Below are 21,524 nucleotides of genomic sequence, written 5' to 3' on the forward strand. Positions count from 1 at the left end.
AGAGGAAGATAATTCAACAACTCTCAAGAAGGACAGGAAGCTAATGGTATCTGCCTTTGGCAGAGGCAAACTGCCTGCTCTCCTGAGATTCCCTCAAATAACTCGCTAGCTTAATCACATCTAGAGTTTAGACTCAAAGTTTTGTCAGAATGGTTGTACAAGAGCATTAAGGTTAGACTCATGGATAATGCAGGCATCCATGCTCTAGTTTTATATCAGAGACTGAATTTTGTCAGGGCCTGCCCACTTTTCAGTGGTATAAAATGACATTAGTATCAATCAAAATTTTCCTCACGCTGTAGAGCTCAAGCCCACTTCCTAAAATCATCTCACTGCAATGGTATCTAACAGTGGCAAGTTGGTATTAAATGAAAATGAATGAAAAGTCTAAATATGTATGAAGGAACTGTAAAATGAGTAAATTATTTAAATAAGAGAAAATTGTTATACAGGAACTTTGGTACAGGAAATATTTTTCACGACAGTGTTAAATTCTTACACCATTCTGAGGCTATTATCATCTCCTCTTTAATTTATTCTATCCATCTTCCCTTTTTCATATGCAATTCTAGAAGTTGTCCTTAGGCATGTAAATGGCAGCTGATATTATACAGATATTCACATCAGTATCCATCAGTCTCACACCCCTTTCAATACTCATTCATTAATAGCATTTATTGAGGGGATCAATTAAAATCTCAGCATGTCACAAATAGGAGCTCTTTTCTCCCCTTATTTGCAGCTTTTCATTTGCTGCAAGTGGAAGATTAAGGGGCCTGATTCTGCCAAGATCAATTTAAATCAGAATTTTTGCCTGGGGAAATTGAACAGACTCAAACACCCAACTATTTTTAATAATAATTCTAGATTAATTCAGTAGCAATTGATAAGAAATCTCTTTCCAATGCACCTAAATCCAGAGAAAAAGAAAATATGCAGATTTTTCATAAATAATTACCTTGTATGTGGTGAATGATTTATGTTTGAGCTTATTAAATATACCCCTAGTGACTGCAAAGGAAGCAAAGAAAATTGGCATAAGGTGGAGCTGCAGAAATGAGTTGCTCAAATAACAAGTTACTGAAAGACACAGTCAGAGACTTCATTAATATTTCTTGTTTCCTTGGGCTGAATTTCTGACAAGGGAAAAAAAGTGATTTTGTTTTATAAGCTATGCCACTTTTTCAATTCTGCCAGTGCTGAATTAATCATTTCACCTAGTTTTGAATGGAACCCCATAGGATAGTAAACAGACCACAGAAAATTCAAAATTTTTTGCAATTTTCATAATTTCAAGCTCAAAGTTTAGAACATTGGGGATGAAAAATTACTGCAACTGAACTACAGAACAAAGAGAAGTCATATACATAGGTCTTCTTTTAAAAGGCAGTCAGTGGGGGGAGGAAGGGACTTGGCCTTTGTGCACAATAGCTCAGTTCCTGAGACATGTGCCAAAGGTAGAGGAAACCTGGACAAACTTCATTTCTCAGCATGAATGGGGACTAGGCCAAAGCTCTTAATCAGCAGTCTGTTTGAGGGTGGGTTGGTGGGAGAGCTCCATCCAAATTCCTTCTATTGCAGTTGTCACGTTGGAAAACAGAACTGGGACCTTGGGAGAGCCAGATGGAGGGGGGTTCTGAAGCCTGGTCATGCAGGCAAAAAAAGGACTAGATATGGTACACAGTTACAAAGATTGTTTCTAATTTTTATACACTTAAAGGGAAAAATATGGCAGTCTTTCATTTGCCTGAATACATAAGTATGGTGCTATATTAAACAATTTCCACATAGTTTAACATATCGTATCAAGAATGTTGTTTTTTTTTTTTTTTTTTTAGAATAACCTATAATGGAGTTAGAATTTCTCTGTGCTGCCAGAAAAAAAATAGGTTTGAGGTCTCTCATGCTGCAGAAGGAATTGAGGCATGATGGTGAATGAGTTTTATATTTTATTATATCAACAACTTTGTTCCTTGACATGTTGAAGAAGAAAACTGTTATGACTGCTGGGTCTAGTAAGCAATTTGCCTTGGCAGCTAGTATTAATTAGAAGACTATGCTTTAAGTGATTTCAGGGACAGAAATCCCCATGAGAAAGCTTCAAGGTGTTTCTTTCTAGCTAAGGCAGGAACAATTCTGAATGGAAATTCTGCCCCTTAGGAGCTTCTAGAACTGAATTGCTTCAGGCACTTGGGACTGGTCAGCAACATTAGATCATGAGCCGGGGTGTGCCCAGGTGGCCAAGAGGCTGTAGCCAGGTGAGGGTCAGTCTCTTCTCCCAAGTAATAAGAGACAGGAAAAAGAAATGGCCTCCATTTGCACCAGAGGAGACTTAGATTGGATATTTGGTAAAATTTCTTCATCTAAAGGGTTGCCAAGCATTGGAACAGGCTGCTTGGGAAAGACATTGAGTTGTCAGCCCTGAAGATATTTAAAAGACATGTGGATGTGCTGCTTAGGGACATGGTTTAGTAGTGGCCCTGGAAGTGTTAGGTACATGGCTAATCTTAGAGGTCTTTTCCAGACTTAATTATTCTATGATTCTCTTAAGAATGAGTTGGAGAATTCCCAAGAATATACTTGTGAAGCCTAATTTAACTCAAATCCCAAATTAGTCACAAAGTGGGGCTTCTTTTTGGGGGAGGTTGTATTTGAGTAATTGTTAGTTTATAAATCACTGGAAAATTTGAAAAAAAATATTTAATCTGTAATTTTCATCTGAATTTTTTCATAAAAAACCTACTATCACTTCTAAAAGTGTTTTGTGGCCTGGGGTTTATATGACTGTTTAGGTCTTTTGACGGGCTCTTTACCATCTGAAAAACTGTAAATGTAGGGAGAACATAATAAACAAGGTTGTTCATTCATTAGTAGGAGCCAATTAATTATTGACACTGCTTGGGAGGAAAAACACCTCAGAATTAAGCACTGCAAAAAGAGGATTCACTCCATCCCTTTACTATAAATTCATAAAATGTCTTTATAATGAGCTAAATATTTTATATTCATATTCATCATCCTGAAACTCTGCTTCTTGCTACAGCACCTCAAACATAGACACATGAAAAAATTCACACCTGGCCTATGTGTTTATACAAGGTTTTTTAGGAAGTCTCTGGAATCCTGCGGGTTACATGCTTGAAGATAACTTCACCATGGAACAAAGCACTGCCAGATCAGAGCTGAAATGTGGCCTGGGACAGTAAAGAACTGCAAAGGAAGTGTCTTTATCAAGGAACAGAAAAGCCCCCAAATCCCTCCAGCCTTTCCTTCCTGATACCAACAGGTGCAGGTGTTTTACTGGGGCTCTGGGGTGATGGGTTCTTGTGGAGCCTGGTAGTCAGGTTGGTTTCCACCTCTGGAAACAGCAGTCACAAGATAGGTAATATACTGTTGAAGGAATTTTTGGCAGCTTGTCTGCAGCACCACAGGAAACAATTTAATCAAGGTTACAGGAGAAGGTTGCCTCCTTAGAAACAAAATAAACAAAACCCCCATCAGTCCTTTAATAAGCTCCTTTTCCTCTTTGTTGTATCTGAAACTGAATCTACAAAGAGTGTAGATGAATTTAGAAATATGATAATTTAAATCATGGTATTGGCTGACATCTAGCACTGCAGAGAAGGCAGAGGAAAAACAAACATCAAAAATAACTATTACTTCACCAAGGCAGGACTTTTTTTAGGCTTAAGTATCTTGCTGAATGTCATCTTATTTCCCTTCTCAAAATTTCTGCCTAAGGAAAATATTAATATTAATTGAGTTTCCATTTAGGCCTTTCAGTAGATGAAGTATATATAAGGGAATGTTTTCTCCAGTTCTATGTCAACTTATTTTTCTTCTTTTGTAAATGTTACTTTTCTCTTTAATAACTATAAATCTTTTACAAATATCACAGAGTGATTAGAAATGGGAAGTAGCTGTACATAACATATCATTACATTTTTCTTGGAAGAAATATTGAACTGAATTCTAATTTTTGTTCACAGTGTTCTGTTGTAATGATACAGATATTATGGATTTTTTGTTATTAATTATAGGCATCAATGTATGCCATAAAACTTGATGTAACTTAGGGAAGATTAAAAAAAATCAGAGACTTTTCATTAGTTCTGTATTGCTTGATAAAGCTTAATAAGAGAAAAAAGCTAAATTACATTTTTCAGTATGCTGTGAAAATGTCTTCTTTAATATTATATTATTTATATAAGATGTTCGAGCAGATCCAACAATCCTTTATATGAGATTATAATTAAATACTTTTATTTAGAAGTAAATAAGGATTTATACTTTTTTTTCCTTAAAATCTAAAAAACTGCCTCAAGCTTTCTGCAACTTGTTGCTTTGCTTTGATGGTAATTCTTAGCAAACTCCAAGGGTAACATTTTAAAGGGTTATGATAACTCTAGTTAAGCTGATTAAGAACCAGTTAAGTGATAGATCTGAAATCTAGATGTGATTGTGTAATCCTCCTTAGTGGAAGATCCTTCTAGGGAGGCCTTGAAAGGACCACTTCCCAAAAGTCCTGTGGAGGATTTACAGGCAAGTAGAAAACTATTGCTAATAACATTTACAAAAGGAATAAGACCAGTAAAATAAACAATTAACATGCAGACATGGTGGTCACAATGTGACAGCAAGACCAGAAAACCCAAAAAATAATATTTTTCAGTACAATAGTATTATCACTGTATGTTCAGAAACATGGCATTTGGACAGTGATCAAGGAAAGAGAGATTAGGAGGAATGGTGGTGATCTGCCTTCTTCACACTCATGGGGGTTAATCCAGGAACACTGTTTCCAGTGTTTTAAAAGGGATTCTCAAAACCAGGAGGTGTTCCAGAAAAGTAGTCACCAAAACTATTTGAAGGAATAAATCTTACAGAGTAAAAACCTTGTCATGAGTTTGGTCTGTTTCTTTTATCAAAAGGAAACCTGAGAAGCCCCTCGATCAAAGCACCCAGATGCATTCCCAGAGGAAGTCAGTGGCTACAAGATGGTCTTTTCTCTGGGAATGATTTGCCATAGCAAGAATCAATGGATGTAATTCAAAGTCAGTAAAAATCAGTCAAGAAAAAAAACCATACTGAATAAAACAGTGAAAGTGTTAAGGCACTGGAATATACTACCAAGATGGACCAGTATTAAAACAAGATCATCTCGTGGTGCATTCAGATGAAGACCAGGAATTTTCCCAAAAGATACACCTTTACCAGGTGTGAAAGCTTTATGCAGTATCAGATGGGCAGGTTGATAGATCCCTGTAATTCACAAGTCCTTAAAATTTAGGGTCACTCAGTGTCCATTTCCACAATTTTTCAAAGGAACGATGAAGTTCAATATAAGATTTAAACCCTTTTATTTTATGCAGCTGGTCCCCTCCATAAGGGTCCAGTATGGAGTCTTGGTTTCCTGTAAAGTCCAGAGGGAGAATTTGTGTCCTTGAATTGGACAGAAACACCAAACCCTTTCCAGTGAAGCAAGAGAAGCTCCTCTGTGTTAGGCATCTCTATTGTCAGGGCATCACACAGGTATCATGACATCCAGGTCACAGAACCCACAAATAAGGAACACAATCAAAATGTCTTTCTTTTTACTAAATTTTAATTTTTCATGATCATATAACTTTAATCTTTGCAGGCAAAATCTGTTCAATTTCTGCAGTGGTTCTTCCCTGTGCCTTCCACCTTTCAGAGGATTGTTCTAGACCAGTGGATTAGTCTAATGAATGATGTGCTAAAAAAGAAGTAAATTCCTAGACTAGGAAAGGAAATACATGAAGGATCCTAGGGTCTTGAATTTATTGACTGAGACATTCACTAGAGAGGTGATCATCCTGATAATGACGTTTTGCAGACACAGATGTTCTTTCATCCCAAATCAGAGATTTCTGGATAAGAAATTCTTGGCTATGTATAACAAATTGATATTACTCTTTCTTTAGAATAAACTCACCTACATTTTTGGGATACCTATTATTGTGTGGCATATTCAATGCTCTCCATTAAGATTTATGAATTTAGAACTGCAACAGAAAGACTTCTAGAAGGTTTAAGTGGAGATGTGTGACAAGGCACAGAGAGGGGAAAATGTCTAGGCATCTAAAGAAGCAAATTTTCAGTTCCCATAAAATAAAAAATAAAAAAACCTGACAAAACAAGAAGGAAGTTGACTTCAGGGTTAAGTAGCAAGTGAAGGAGGATTCGCTGGATTAGACTTTTAAATGTAAATGCCTTCCTTGTTCCTAACTCCTTTACTGGATACAGTCATTCTAGACAAAACCACTATTGGTTAAATATAGCTTATGGAATAGTTACAAAATATGGTTAATGATCATGAATGCTAGCCAAAATTGAAATGTGAAGCAAGGCAATAAAGAATTTTTTATACATAATCCTCATAAAATATTTCTGTGACATACATACATCCTATTTGGTGTAAAATATGGTTCTTCAATTAAAATAGCTATTTTTGTTCTAGCCATACAAGATCAGACATTACTCCTCTAAGCTTTCTAAAAAACAGAACTGAGGTAATTCTTTCACCTGGCTTTACAGGGTAGACCAGAGCTGAGAAGGGATTTTTGTTTGCAAAGCAGATATTGTAGGTTGCATTTACTAATTTGCCACTGCCCAGGCAATGGGTTATGGCATCACTCTGTACAACAGAAAACACATTGCTATTTGAGGTAAAAATAGCTGAATCGAAAGAAATTTCAACAATTATGGAAGACTTGCTTTTCTTGACCTTTATGTGTAAGATGAGAGAAAACCACAAAGATCTTACTCTGATACCCTGCAATATGTGTACAAATACCCCATCACCCTAATTCAGAAATGTATAAAAGCCAGTGAGGGATGCAAATCTCTACATCAGGCTGAGCCACTTTGGGTTTCCTTTGTAGTAAATAGATAGCATGGTCTATGATATTCAGTGCAAGTAGCATTTTCCAATAGTATGTACCTACATTTGGCTGGATAAATGAAAAAATAAACTCCATGAAATGTACTTCATTGCCTCCACTTAGAAGCCTTATTAGTCAGCTCAGATATTGACGCCTAAAGATATCCATATTAAATTACATTTTGACCAAAGAAACATGAAAAAAATATACAAGCTTGCAAAATTGAGCATATTCCACTTGTATTTTTGTGCTTCACCTTTTTTTCTGATCTGTGCTAATTAAGGAGCAACTAATTTTCCTGATGTAATAATTTCCTCTGCTGTGTTTAATTAATTTCATTGTTGAGTTAGATGGAATCCAGCCTAAAGACTGTAATACCTACTATTAACTAACTACTGCAATGACTGTGAGAATTGATTAGATGACCTTAGATGAATATGCCTTGTAACATTCCTCACTTTGCAGAAGAAATGACAATAAAGCTAGGGTCTTAAAAAACAAATTTCCAGCAAAAATCCAAAATATGAAGCTTCCTTAGAAACTGTGGTAGGTGGTCTCCCTTCGTACTATTCTCTGTCCAGCACTACAGAAACCTAATGTTCTGATGACAACCTCTGCTTTCACTTGCTATCAGAACTCATCATTTTTCATAGAACTTTGTCAGTGTCTTCCAATCTCAATTGCTATATAAAATCCCTGTGGGGAGAATCTGGATATATATTGTTCAAATTGATCAGAGGGTATTTCCCAAACCTCCCAAACATGGAATTGATTTTGTCTTTTTGGAAATCAATTAACTCACATGTGCTAGTCGATCAAATCTGGCAAAGAGTTCATTCAGCATTCGGACCAACTCTTGGGCTGACAGAGTTGTGGAAAGGTTGGTGAAGCCTTTAACATCTGCAAAAAGAATGCTAAAAAAAAGAAAACATATTAATATTTCACTCTATTTCCTTTAATTTCTGAATGTTTTAAGTTACTTTCTAGCATTTTACTAGTGGAAGGATCATTTTATTACCCTTGAAGTACCATTACCTCTGTTCTATACTTTTGCACATACTGGAGTACCGAATATAAATATTGAAGGAACTAAAAATAAAATGCTATTCAGAGAGAGAAAATATTTTGCTAAAAATAGGAATAATGAAATTCTAGATTTTCAAAGCATACAACTCTCAAATTCTGAGAGTACAGACAAATCTGTGATAGTTTTAATATATACCAGGCTATGACCAGTTGTATTTAGTGTCATTTTAGGCATGGGACAGAAGTACCTGAGTTAGAACTATAGCGCTCTCTTTATAAGGTATCAATTTTTAATTGGATAATTATTTTTTCATTCTACTGACTTTACAGGGAGCCCAGTGTGATTGTACTTTGAATTTAGGTGTATCAACTTGTGTGCCTGAAATTGTGGTAGGATCTCCATTAACAAACTACTTGCAAACAGAGTTCTAACCTGTGTTTGAACATCTAGTTATTTTTCTTGCCTTTTGGCTACTCACTGTGCCTAGAATGATCGCATGTGAATATAGAGAAACATAAACACACACAAAGTCTGTGGTGCGCAAGATACCACCCAGAACAAAGCATGTAATAGCTCAGTAATTATTAGCCAAAGAAAGCAATGGCTACCTTATAAAGTGGTGATGTTCAAAAAGACACACATCATTCTGGCACAAATCTCGTTAGCCCTTGAAAGTCAACCAATAACTGGTGTTACAATCTGAGTATCGAAAGATTTTGTTTCACTTTAGCTGATGAACTGTGGTAAACAAGATCACAAATTGGCAGCGTCTGAGAATTGCCAATCTAACCAATAAGAAACACAGTAATGATCAGGTTGACTGATAACACATCTTCAAATGTATGGAGTGGTAAAGGTTTGGGTGAGGTTTAGACAAGATGCTTACAAACTTGGTAAGATTTTTACCAGTGAGAAGTAATAAAATTAAAAGGTAAAGTACCAAGCTACTCAAAGAGTAATGAACAGTAATGATAGACTAAATTTATAAAAAATAAGATTTTCAAGATACTAGTTTCTACACTTTTAATTTTCAAACCAACAAAAATAAAATACTACTTTTAAGGATTCATATAGCATTGGTTTAGGTGGTATTCGGTACTGAACATTTAGGAAACAAAATAAAGTTAATGAAACCTCGTTTTGAAAAGATCTAGTTTCTGGCAGTATGTATAGAAGCCAACCAGTATCTATATTTTAAAGCATGCAGAATTTTAATTTCAAATCTCTTTCAGGCATAAAATATGTTTTGACTTCTCACCCTGTCTACAACCCTTTTCCATTAAAGCAAAAGGGCCATTTCTCCATATTTTGATTCTTCTACAGCAACACTTACTCTGAGTATGAAAAAGGTTAATGGAAGACATTTTAATTTAGTGCAACTCAAACCTTTATGAGGGTCCTTGATACTTACAATCAGATTTAATAAAATAACATATCTGAGCTACTGCATGGACACAGAAGCAGCAGATAATCAATTTATTCTTCTGCAGAAGTGCAAATTATTTTTATTGAACTTCTCCAGGCAAAGTTATATTTTAGTTTCATCAAAAGGCAAAGTACTTGCTTCCCATGAAAACTATCTGCCACCATATCCATGCTTATTTTGCACTTCCTTCAATGATGATTTCAAAGATGGTCCCTCAATGATTTACCCTTGTGTTTTGGGAAAGGCTTATGGAAAATGCTATTGGCTTAATAAAATATTCTGATTTTCTGGAAATACAATAAAACCAAGATTGTGTAATGTCATGGAGTGGAAGTAGATCATTCTGGTGTAAATGTACAATTAGGACTAATTACCTTGAGTAGCAGCTCATAGGATAATTATCACCCTTCTGATAACATTTCAAGAAAGAAAAAAATTGGAGAGAGGAATAGAGATTAAGAAAATAATAATAAGACTGATTAAATAAAATGACTATAACACGGAGGAACCATATAACAGGTTACCATCTTTGAAAACATCTTACAAGTCTCCATCTCATTTTTCAGTGTGTGGGATGAGCAAGGTTGTGGCAGAGTATATGTCCACATGTAGGCAGGGCTCCCCTTCCTGGGCAATCCTGACCACTTAAGTGAACTTGAACTGAGTGTGAAAAAGTGAAAAAAAGTGGAAAAAAGACACAAATGGTCCAGACTCAGTGTTTAGTTCAAATGGGTCTTGCCATTGCCATGGCATCCAGTCATCCTGATGAATAGCAAAGGCATCAAAAAGCTTCTCTGTTTAAATACTAAACAAGGGTGCACTGACTTTCTGATTTATGAATGAATAAAGCAACAGAAGGGAAACCCTCAGGCAAGAGTAATTTAGCAACATCTGAGATCTTAAGCATTACAGAAAGTCTACTTCACCCACCTGACATTCTCATAACGATGAATGTAGATCTTATGGAACTGGTGCTGCAAATGTTCATCTTCCACATTGGTCATGTCATTGATCATTTCCAGGACTACAAACCGTGGTAACACAGAGAGCACCAGTCGTTCCTAAAACAAAGAGGAAACCAGTCTCAGTCTGAACAGGTATTTCACAATGCCCAGTTTAAGGATCTGGATAACTGGTTATTTAAGATGTGACCCTCCTCTCTAAAAATTGTAGCTCAGGCCATTTGTGATAATTCACTTTATCAGCCTGAGTCCATAGAACAGAACACCTCTGGTTTAGGTAAGGTAGAATAAAATGAGTTCACATGCAGTCATTCAAACTGGTCCTCTTGACTAGGAGGACTGGAGAACATATTCAACATTTCTAATTAGTTTTGTCTGTATTTCAAGAACACTCAGGAAGAGTAAACATTTGAGACATATGTTTATGTCTCATGCTTCTTTATACACATGCTTCTTTATAATGTATATTAGTAGAGTATCCATGTATATTAGTTTATTATTAGTGTGCAAACACAGTATGTCAGTGCATATTAGTGCACATGTACTTCTACTATTAGTGTATAAAGAGATATATACATATCCACACAAGCGCTGTTTCCAGCCCTGTCATAATATAATTAACCCCAGAATTTTCACAGAATTTCACCAAATACTCTGAGTTGGAAGGGACCACAGGGATCTTAAGTGACTGGCCTATATGGGGGTTGAACCTGGACTCATGGTTATTAGCACCATGCTCTAACTAACCACATCTTAGTGCAGCCAGGCAAGCCCTCAAAAAGTAATCAAGTTCTTTAATGAAAGCCCTAGATCATCCCCTGAGAGATTTTAGACTGGCTTCAGTGGCTCATCAGTTTAACGGCTTTGACAGATTTTTGCAAGTATCCAACCCAAATCTGTTTCTCTGCAAATTAAACCTTCTTTTTATCCTTTCAAATTGGGCATGGATAATTATTGATTGCTGCTTTCTCTGTAATAAACTTTCTGTACTAAAATACAGTTATTGTGTCCTCTTGCCCTCAGTCTCTTTTTTTTCAGATTAGAAAGCTTTGTCCAGTATTGGAATTTATCACTCCCAATCACTCTGAAGCAAAGTTACAATTTTTCACTTTTCTTTTGCTTTACAGGATTGCAAATACTGAAATCTTATTGAACTAAAGAAGACAATGTTACTAGCATGTATGTAAGCTATTTATAACCAAATTTCAAACAGCATTTTGGGGAATAGGATATATCTAGAGATAACCAGATACAAACTTCCAAATTAGGCACACATGTAGACTACAGAACACACAGATGAATAAAGTCCTCTCCTCTCCTCTCCTCTCCTCTCCTCTCCTCTCCTCTTTTTCTGACAAAGAAACTGATGTTGAATTTGTTTTGAGGCAAGATGATATCAGGAGGACATAAAATAATCTCATAGTATAGAGGCTGTGTGCTATGTCCCTTCTTAAGGGTGAAGATTTGTTCAGAGAGAACAAGAAAAACCAGAGGAATGATGAGTGGAATGACAAAGACAAGAAAACCAATAATGAAAATAATGATTTTTATGCCAGCAGGATTCAATGTCATGTGGATGAAATGTTGCCATAGATTAAACATCTGAATAAATGAAGGAATCCCTTCCTAGCTTTCATAGGAAGTGATATCACTGCTAACTTACAACTTTCACAGTGTAGATCATGAAGAATTCTCTCTCTGAGCAGTCTTAGTCAGCAGTTAGTAACCAATCTTCAGCTCTGATGGGAACACATTGTGGATAAACACCTCCATTTGTCTAGATGGCAGCACCAGCTGAGGCGAACTGTATGTTTGTTTAAGAGGGGAGAACACAGGCTGCCAAAATCTGCCCTGGAGCACTGGAGAGTTTCACCACTGCAGCACTGGAGTGTTACACCCCCTTCCAAGAAGGCACTCCTTCCTGCATAACATGCTGACAGAATGTGAGATAACTGAGAATCTTCTAATATTTAATTTATCCACCTATTCTACAAACCTTTGTTAAATCAAGACCTGCTTTTGTGAGGAAGAGACAAAAATTATGTGAGTGATGGCTTCTAAAGAGCAGGCTGTGAACTATAATGCAGCGAGATCATCCTTTATTTTGAGAAATAGCCAAGCTCAGACTTTCTGTTTTCCCATACAGGGTGGTTCTAATTTTAGCACATCTGCTTTGTCCTGGCTTTGTTCCACCCTTTCCACCTGGGAATTCTGCTATCCTTCATTCTTCTGATGTGTAAACACTGGATGTGATGTTTGTGATAGCAAGAAGCAAACCAGTCCCTTAGGAGGTCCTGCATATTCCTGCAAACCCAGGTTTCACAGGAACATCTACACCTCAGGTAGCTTCACTCACAAGCAAATGCAAAGAGTTGCTGATTGTTAGACTGGGAGAAATATTTTAAAAATTTTGTGTCATCAAGCTTCCTATGATAGAAGGCACTTATATTTTCTTATTCCTTCACTATTAAGATACATAGCTCACTATGACCAAAAAATAAAACTACCTTCTGAACAAATCAGATCAGTATTTCAGGGACATGTATGAATAAAGTGTCCAATGACTTCTTGTGAAGATACATTCAGAATAATACTAAATTTTTTCACTGTAAGAAGAAATATGTTATTTTCTAGCTTACCCATGAAGGATGGCAAATTGGAAGACAATTTTTTTTTAAAAAAGGAGATTTAAAAGAAAGAAAGCAAATGGAAATCCTGGTTGTTATTGAACTATTTATGAAATCTATGATAAGTGAACATTTAAAAAAAGATCAGTTCCTTCAAACATTTATGGCTTAAATAGAGAATGTACTTTTTTTTTTTCCCAAAAGGAAAATCTTACATTCCTAATTTGCATTCACCTAAGGGAGTATTGAGCAATGCCTCTAGAAAGTTTATTTAAAATAAAACATAGTTGGCTTGGCACGTGTTCACTAAGCCAAGAAAAATGTGCCTAGGATATTTGATATCTTAACCTTCATGCTACTCATTAAGGTAAGTTAAATGTTCTTGTCTGCACATAAGATCTGGCAATGACCCATAAAACTGAGGTTAATTACTTTGCCTCTGTAGCAGCCCTCCTCCATTATAGGGAAGCGTGTGATGAGCCTTTGCTGGAATCACAACTGAAGGTTCATGAACAGCTGATGTCTCTACTCTGCATGGTGGATGTTGTGCTAAGGAAGAGCACTGCAAGAAAAACAGCATTTAGGTGTGCCTGTGTGTATCTATATATACTTTTTGAGGCACTTCAGTTACCATCAATTTTCTGTTACTGAAGCATTCAAACGACAAATTTTTTTGCTCTGTGGGTGTCAGCTGTCCCTTGCTATGCCCAGCTACTCCTACATCACACCACACTGACAAGATAGTGGGGATGCTGAACCAGGTTTCTTCTCCAAGCTGGGAACTGAGGTGGGCTCTGGTGTGGATCATTTCCATTCTTTCTTTTCCTACAGCTGATTCTAGTGTTCTCTGGACCAAGTCCTTTTTCAGAGGTATTTCACATCACTTTTCTTCAATTCAACAGTTAAGAAAGATTTTCGGTTATTCAAGAATGAGTGTCAGGTCACTCTTCCCTTGATATAAAGATCCTTGCCACATAACTGCCCTTCAAGCTACTTAAATACTATTGCTCCTATTTCACAGATTTAGATACTGTGGCACAGAAGAACAGCACAAATGTGTGGAGGTCATGTACAAAAAAGCAGCGGCTAATCCCAGGGAAAAGAAAAATGTCATTTTTTTTAAATCTTCTGTACCTTACTATTTACATGACCAAAGAGTCCTCACTTTTTCAGTCAGTCCCTCTTGGAAGGCATTTTCAGAGCTGGAGGGTAACACATGAGAAAAATTTCCTTTTCTTACAGAGTAAGCCCTAATAAAATTTTGTGAACTCTAGGGTGAAGGAAACTCCATCACCCAGATCTTTTGAAAGCTTGCTAGTTCAGCGGTGGTCTAAGTGGAGACAGTTCAAAGCAGCAGTGGTAAGTGGTTTGAAAAGGAACCAATATATCCTTTGAAAAGGAGATATATTTGTTCAAGAGAAAAGACACAGGAGAAAGAAAGTAGCAACAAAGGAATGCTAGAAAAGAGCTGGTGAACTATTATTCTAATAACAATTCATGACATGAATCAACCTGTGTTTAAGATGGAGCTGTCAGAGTTTAGAGTAAATTAATTTAAAAAGTACCTTTAACCTGAAGAATAACTATGGTAAAGAAAAAAAAAGTAGAATTCACTAAACGTAACAAATTGATGGTGCATTCGAACACCTGAGTTTTGTGACTCCGAGGTAGTTATGCCCAAATTTTCATTTCACCCAATCAATCTGGAGAGATACTCAACCAAGTAAATTTCTCCTTTGGTGTTACTATGGGTCCCTTTGGGTTCTGTTGCCTGTTTTGACTAGATCTCAGTCCATGGTAGTAGGAGCTCATAGATGTAAAGAATGTGTAGTCACTTAGTTTAGGAGGTGTCAAATATAGAGCTGACTCCTACCCAATCTACTCCTTCAGGAAAAGTTAGCAGCAGTGAAACAAATCCTGCAGTGACAAGTAAATTAACTTCATGAGTCACCTACATCTACTTAAAATCCCAAGACTGCAATTTAACATTTATACTGCCTCTAAGGCCCATTTATTGTTTTATGCATCTGCAATAGTCATTCTTTGTTGCACAGCTTTGCTGTGGTCTGCATGCACTAATCCCTGGGGTCACTTGTGCTGAAATCAGGGGGTGCCAGTGCTTACAACTGCACAAACATAGGTAGGCGTATTCATGGAGAACTGGGACATGTCCCTGATGAATAAATAATGACCTTTGCAGCAGTTTTCGAGAAGAGTCAATTAACCAGTGCACAAGGCCTCAGTCTTGTGAATAAAAACCAGAGACCTTTCCACTTGGGCTGATCAAAGAGACCAAAATTCCAAGAACAAAACATCTACAAGCAATTTGGGATCTGGAGGAGATTGCTAAGAGGAAGGTCAAACTCCCTGAGGTTTCTCTGCAGGTCATGTGAGGGAACCACCCCTGCAGGGTCTGCTGTCTGCAAAGGCTCCATGCACCAGCTCCACTTAGATGGTATAGACTTTTCTTTGTTCCATATAATTTTTATTGAGGATGGCTTTTCCAAGGCACAAAAACCCCTCTTGACTGACGGGTGAGTTTGCTTCTTTTCCTCTGCATGTACCATCAAAAGTGAGAAAGGGGGAACCTACAGAGAAGTCGTGGGAGTAAGTCTGGGTTTGGAATCATGCTGCTTATGGCTGTTCCCAAGACACTTGTGTAAAATTGCAGTGGGCGTACCCCAGAAGTGTTTAACTATAGATGCTCTAGAGAAACTGTTTCACATTTTTCATCTTGATTTTTAAGAATCATTTTTCCAGAACCATCAAGCTTATCTTTAACAACATTTACAATTAATATCAGAGGTGTTTTATTGTCTTAAACACTGAACTTAATAGGATGTGAAAAGGGCAATTCGGAGCAGGAGTAGTTTTAGTCTTTCTGTAGCACATGAGCTTTTATTACATTTAAGGGAAGTCAATAAAAATTGTATTGTTTTGTACTGAAAATCTGACCATGTTCAGAATAGATGTAATTATTGTAGATGTCACTCTAGAAAATGGAAATTAGCATCTCTCATTATGATGAACTGCTCTGAAGAGAAATTCTTTTGTGCTTACTAAGTGTACAATGGTCAGTCTATTTGCAGCTGCTCTTTCTTGTGTCTCATCAAGACAATGGGAGTTAATTAAAAAATACTGAAGGAACTGCAGTACCTAATTCATTCAGACTTGTGGGATTATGAGGCTGCCTCTTAGCTTTTACTACTTAACTTCTGCAATGTTTGATATGAGCAATATCAACTTTGTTTTATTTTAATTCCGGCAATTAATATCTCAAATTATCCCATCCTTGGCTGCATGTTCCATTTAGGCATCTGCTGTTTTCAAAGAGAAACAAGACCAGGTCACACAGAAGGTCTTGGAGTCTCCTTTTGTTTAGGTTTTGTCTATGAAACATATCTAGAATCTCAATCAATCTGATAACCCAATATTTATGAGAGTGAATGAAAGTGAACCCTTCATGAAAGCGTCTAATGAGACATGTTGCAAAGTTTGTGGCAATGAAAGTAGGAAAAAGCTTTTTCCACACAATTATTGTAGGAAGATGTTATTCAATTTTTTCCTCTGTGCTGTTGTCCAAACCAGCATAAAACAATATACAAAGCACATGCTGAAGGGAGGAAGTGCAAGTCATGCTGGTCCTTTGTTTTGACCGGGTAGGGAATGGTTTGATGATTCAATACCTGAAGCCACATTACAAAATCTTGGCAGGGTGTGATGACTAACAGTCTACTGCCATGTGTAAAAGGAGGTGTCTTTTTTATTACCCAGTTGTCTGTGTAAGGAGATCACAATCTTAGTGCCTGCTTACCCTGAAGTTCCTGAGATGTAGAAGAATGATTCCAGGGTTAGGTTTTTATGCCTTCCCAGTATAATTTTCACTTTGTAAATATTTAGCTCATCCTGTAACATACTGGGAATTGGTAGAACAACACTCCCTGCCTTTTTTTTTTTCCTCTTTTTTGCATGATACTTGTTATTGCTTATGCAGGTATATTTAATTAAAAATAATTATTCCTCTTCAAAATATTTACAAAAATACTTCAAAAAATATTTTAGAAGTAACACAGTTGATCATGAAGCTAACTGCTAGCTGCAGGCAGTAATTACACCATGGCACAGGTACAATGAACCAAATTGTCATGAGGCCACATGAACACCACTATCTTGCATGGGAGTGGATGGGAGCACATCATGAAACAATCTCCTGATAGTGCTTTGTTTGTTTGAGCTGTCTTTTAGCTTTGGCAGTAGGATCTACAGGTCTCAGATTAAGTGCTTTCAAATTAAATGTCTGTATTGAATACACGCAATCATTAATAATTCCAGATCCTCTGAACCCTTACATATGACTTTTTATCTCCTTAGTGAAGAGCATGTTAGATTTACATTTCATTGTGAAACCCAGTCATGTTAGAAAGATGAGTGGTGAAAAGCAGGAGTTATAAAACAATTTGTATTACTGCCCTACCTTGTAGACATGAACATTTATCATAGAATCATGCAATGGGTTGGGTTGGAAGGGCTGTTCAAGATCAGTCAATTACCCCCTGGCCATGGGCAGGAGAACATTCCTCTAGACCAAGTTGCTCAAAGTTCCATCCACCTTCCAGTCAAGGGGCAGTCGCAACTTCCCTGGGCAACCTGTTCCTGTGTCTCACCACCCTCACAGTCAAGAATTTCTTCCTACTAGCAAACTCAACCTACTCTCTTTCAGTTTGAAGCCATTCCCCCTTGTCCTACCACTATATGCCCTTGTCAAAAGTCATTCTCCATCTCTCTTGTAGCCCTTTTAGGCACTGGGAATTTCTATAAGTTTTCCCGTGGGCTTCTTTTCCCCGGACTGAACAATTTCAAATTTCTCAGCCTGTCTTCATAGGAGAAGTGCCCCAGCTCTCTGATCATCTTCATGACTCTCCTTTAGATTTTCTCCAACAGGTCAATGTCCTACTTATTGCTGGGGACCCCTGAGCTGAACAAGTGATACTCTTCACCCCCACAGTAACCCATTAGACTCATCTAATAATGGAAAGTCATATTTTATATTCTTAATTTTGTTTCTTCCAAATATCATGATGATTTTTTATTTATTGTTTATTAAACAATAGTGGAGAAGACAAATATTCAGAAGAAAAATATTTATATGGAAATAAGACCCATATTATGAGAAAAAGCTTTGTACTATCTTCTGGTGTATTGGCTTCCATAAATTTCAGTTAGCTTGCAAGGAAGGCTGGAGTCAGAGCTAAAGAACAAGAGAGAGACAGACACAACACTGAGTTCATAATGGCATAATCTTAAGCTTTTCCTTGTTTTACTGGGATAGAAAATGATCACAAAACATCTTCTACAATTCAAATTTGTTCTAAAATATCAGAATGGCACCATCTGACTTTAATGCTTACAGTGCTGCGTTTCTCTGGAACAGCTTTGACTCATCTGCTATTAAATCTTCATTTAATTCTTCTGTACTGGTTCTTTTTTCTATTGATTTAGATGTCTCTTTTACACTTTGTTACTTTTTTTGAGCTGTTTTGAAAATTTCTAGACAAATTCAGTAAAATACACATCTGTGAGGAGTACTCATGGCAGCTAATGACAGAAAATATCAGAAAGAAGGCTTTTGTGCCTTTTATTGTTCAGCTTTCTATGACTAAATCACTGCAGACACCAAGATGAATAACAGCCACAAGGTCATATTTTCTGGTCAAAACAAGGAATGCACCTTGTCAGAGAATTACAAGACTCCAGTACTAAACAGACCAAGAAGAATAAAACTTCCTTTCACTAAGTGGGAGAAATAGTCACCTCCTGAAAATCAAACCCCTTTGAATAGGCTTGTAGATGGGCAGTTGAATACTGGTGATAATACCTTTGGCCCAGCCTGGGAATGAAACTAGAGGCAATTTTAGTAAGGAGGTAATGTAAAAGGGAATCTTCAATGAAGGCCTTCAGGGACACTTATGGAAAGATGTTCATAAAAGCCTTCTCCTACAGGGATGAGTACACATTTATAGATTTTAGGAAATTAGCATAATTTATAAAAAGCACCAATTGGGAGGACAAGGGGTGATGCCATTCCCCCCCAAGTCAAACCCCTTCTCTGGAGCCCCTCCTTCAGCACTGGCTGTACTTTGTCCAGGAAAATGGATCTCGACGAGTTGTTCTCAGCCTTGGTTCCCAGGAAAAACCAAGACAGCACAGAACCTTCTACCTCCTGGGGCTTGGAGCTCTGGAATTTGTTTTGTCTTTCTGCTCACAGAAAGGCCATGGAAAAACACTGGGAAAACTATCTACTAATACAATAGGTGACAGAGTTACAAATATTTGTGTGAAGAATACAGAGAACATATTAGAGAAAAAAAGGCAAAACCCAAACAACATGAATTGGAAAGAGCATTAGCCTATTTATAAATGTTAATCCAAATATTCTATTTTACCTTAAATTATCTTAGTAATGGCATCAGTAACTTGACTCTGTTTATCTTGGAATTGGTACTGCTTATGGTTATATGATTTAAAAACATTCCTTGGACTACAGAGTCCCTCTATTAATTAAGCATCTTGTAAAGACATTAATTTTAGAGTCTTCCTACAGTCCTTTTAGGGCACTAAGGGAAGTTTCTTAGTACACTAACAGTTCTGATCCTGAATGAGAAATTCAGAGCAAAGGCACTAACTTGATGAATTTGGAGCTTGAAGTTCTTTATTAAGCCAAGAGGAATGTGTGACAGCCCAGCTGGTAGAAGTCTCATCACTGTAGGGGGCTGAAACTATTTCATTCCCCTTACTCATTCCATCTCTGTCCACTTCCCTGATGCATCAGCAAGGGTTACTAGTTGCTGGCAGCTCTGAAAAAGGCTTTTATTTTTTTTTTTTTTTTAGAAACCTCTCTCTTTAGCAAAGAGCTGAGAGCACAGGAGACACAGGCCACCAAAATCCTGTCAGTTTCGTTCACTGTTGACCAGCATTTGAGCAACCTGGTTTGGAGATCAAAGTACCTCACAGAAGCTTTATCCTCAGTGAATCTAAAATTCATCTACTAGGAAGGAGGTTTCCTTCTCACTAATTCCTTCCCATACCTGAAGATCTGACACTGGGATTTCTCCTCTATATGAATTGCACTTCAGGGTCTGACTCCTATCTCTCTGTCATTGGCTATAAATCTCATTATTCTGTTTGAGCCCATGTGACAACTCTGGATTTGCAAGGAATAGAAGAGAAGGAAGCAGATAATTTTTGTCTTGATTTTACCTTAAATTTCTACTTGACAGAAAAATGTGAAGTTATGATTTGATGACAAGAAACAAACACCAGCAGTGAATGTGAAGGCACTACGTATAAACTCTGACTTTACAATCTTTGGATTTCTACTGCAAATGGGTTCAGTAATGGGGAGTTTTGAGAGAAGGTGTAGTAAATATACATCCTGGTATCAACAGAATCATAAAAATGTAAATATTTTTTCCCCCCAACAATAAGGAAGAAAAGTCTTTTATTGGATTTAGAAAACAGGTCACCTACTAAATCAGAATATGGAAATGGATTAGGAAGAACAATATAAACATTTCATATTCCTTTATTTTTTGGATTAACCAGTATGTTATACTTAGGGCTTGATCATCTAAGTGCTGATGGAACAACATGAAGAAAAAATTTCAGTGGCAACCATGGTTCTTTAGAGAAAAGTACTAAGATGAAAGAAAGTCAGGACAAATGTGAAGCTTTACTTAGAATCTCACAATTAACAAATTGGTTTTTATCAAGAGGAAAAAAAAGCCTATAATTTAATATTTAACCAGAGGTTTACATTTTATTTTTTATTTTAAATGGTGAGTTTATTGTTTGCCCTTTAAAAATAAAGGCTCGGTTATTGTGATCATAATCTTAAAATATGAAGCACATTAAGCTCTTTTTATAAAGACCATGTGCTCTCTAAAATTAAGATTATTCTTTTATTTTTTTAAACTAAATCTGAACTTTATCCTCATACCAATTCACAGAGATTTTATTATTCTTACCACCACCATAAATACAAAAATACACACACACACACACATATCTACATATATGTTCATACATATGTATATGTACATACACACAAGACTTCACAGTGCTTAACCCTCTTAAAGTGTCCTTTCCAATCCCAGTCCAATCTGCTTTTATTTTAGAGGTTGCAAAGCACTGACAGTTGATTAAATTCTAGCTTTGTGAGAGCTTGATAAAACCTACATAACATGTAAGCTGCTTTAAAAAATTAAAAAAAATAAAAGCCAAAAAACAAACTAGAGTTCATCAATCTGCAGAGAGCTTCTTAAAGCCATGGGAAACAGAGATTGTCGCAGGGGAAAGTGTGAAAAAAATCCTCTGGAAGTAGAGGTAAGAGGAAACAAATGGTCAAACAGAACAGGTTTTTTAATGGAAAAAGAGATTAAGGCAGGATTATAGTTTTTCCAAAGATCTCAGGCAGAAGAGACTAAATATGCCAACACCAGATTGTTCTGAAGACTAAGGGTTGTCTTCTCATTTTCTAGCCCTGATGCCCATACTAGAAAGACACAATGTGTGATCATA

At 36.7% G+C, this 21,524-nt stretch overlaps 1 protein-coding gene across 1 annotated transcript in view; it reads right to left on the reverse strand.

Annotated features, from left to right (window-relative positions):
• Positions 1–21,524, reverse strand: part of ADCY8 (adenylate cyclase 8) — a 116,363-nt gene that overhangs the window by 57,876 nt on the left and 36,963 nt on the right. Inside the window, 2 exon segments of the mRNA XM_031056735.1 lie at positions 7,708–7,819; positions 10,289–10,419. Coding sequence (XP_030912595.1) covers positions 7,708–7,819; positions 10,289–10,419 — 243 coding nt within the window.

The sequence above is a fragment of the Geospiza fortis genome, unplaced genomic scaffold, assembly GCF_000277835.1.
Source record: "Geospiza fortis unplaced genomic scaffold, GeoFor_1.0 scaffold111, whole genome shotgun sequence".
NCBI lineage: Eukaryota > Metazoa > Chordata > Aves > Passeriformes > Thraupidae > Geospiza > Geospiza fortis.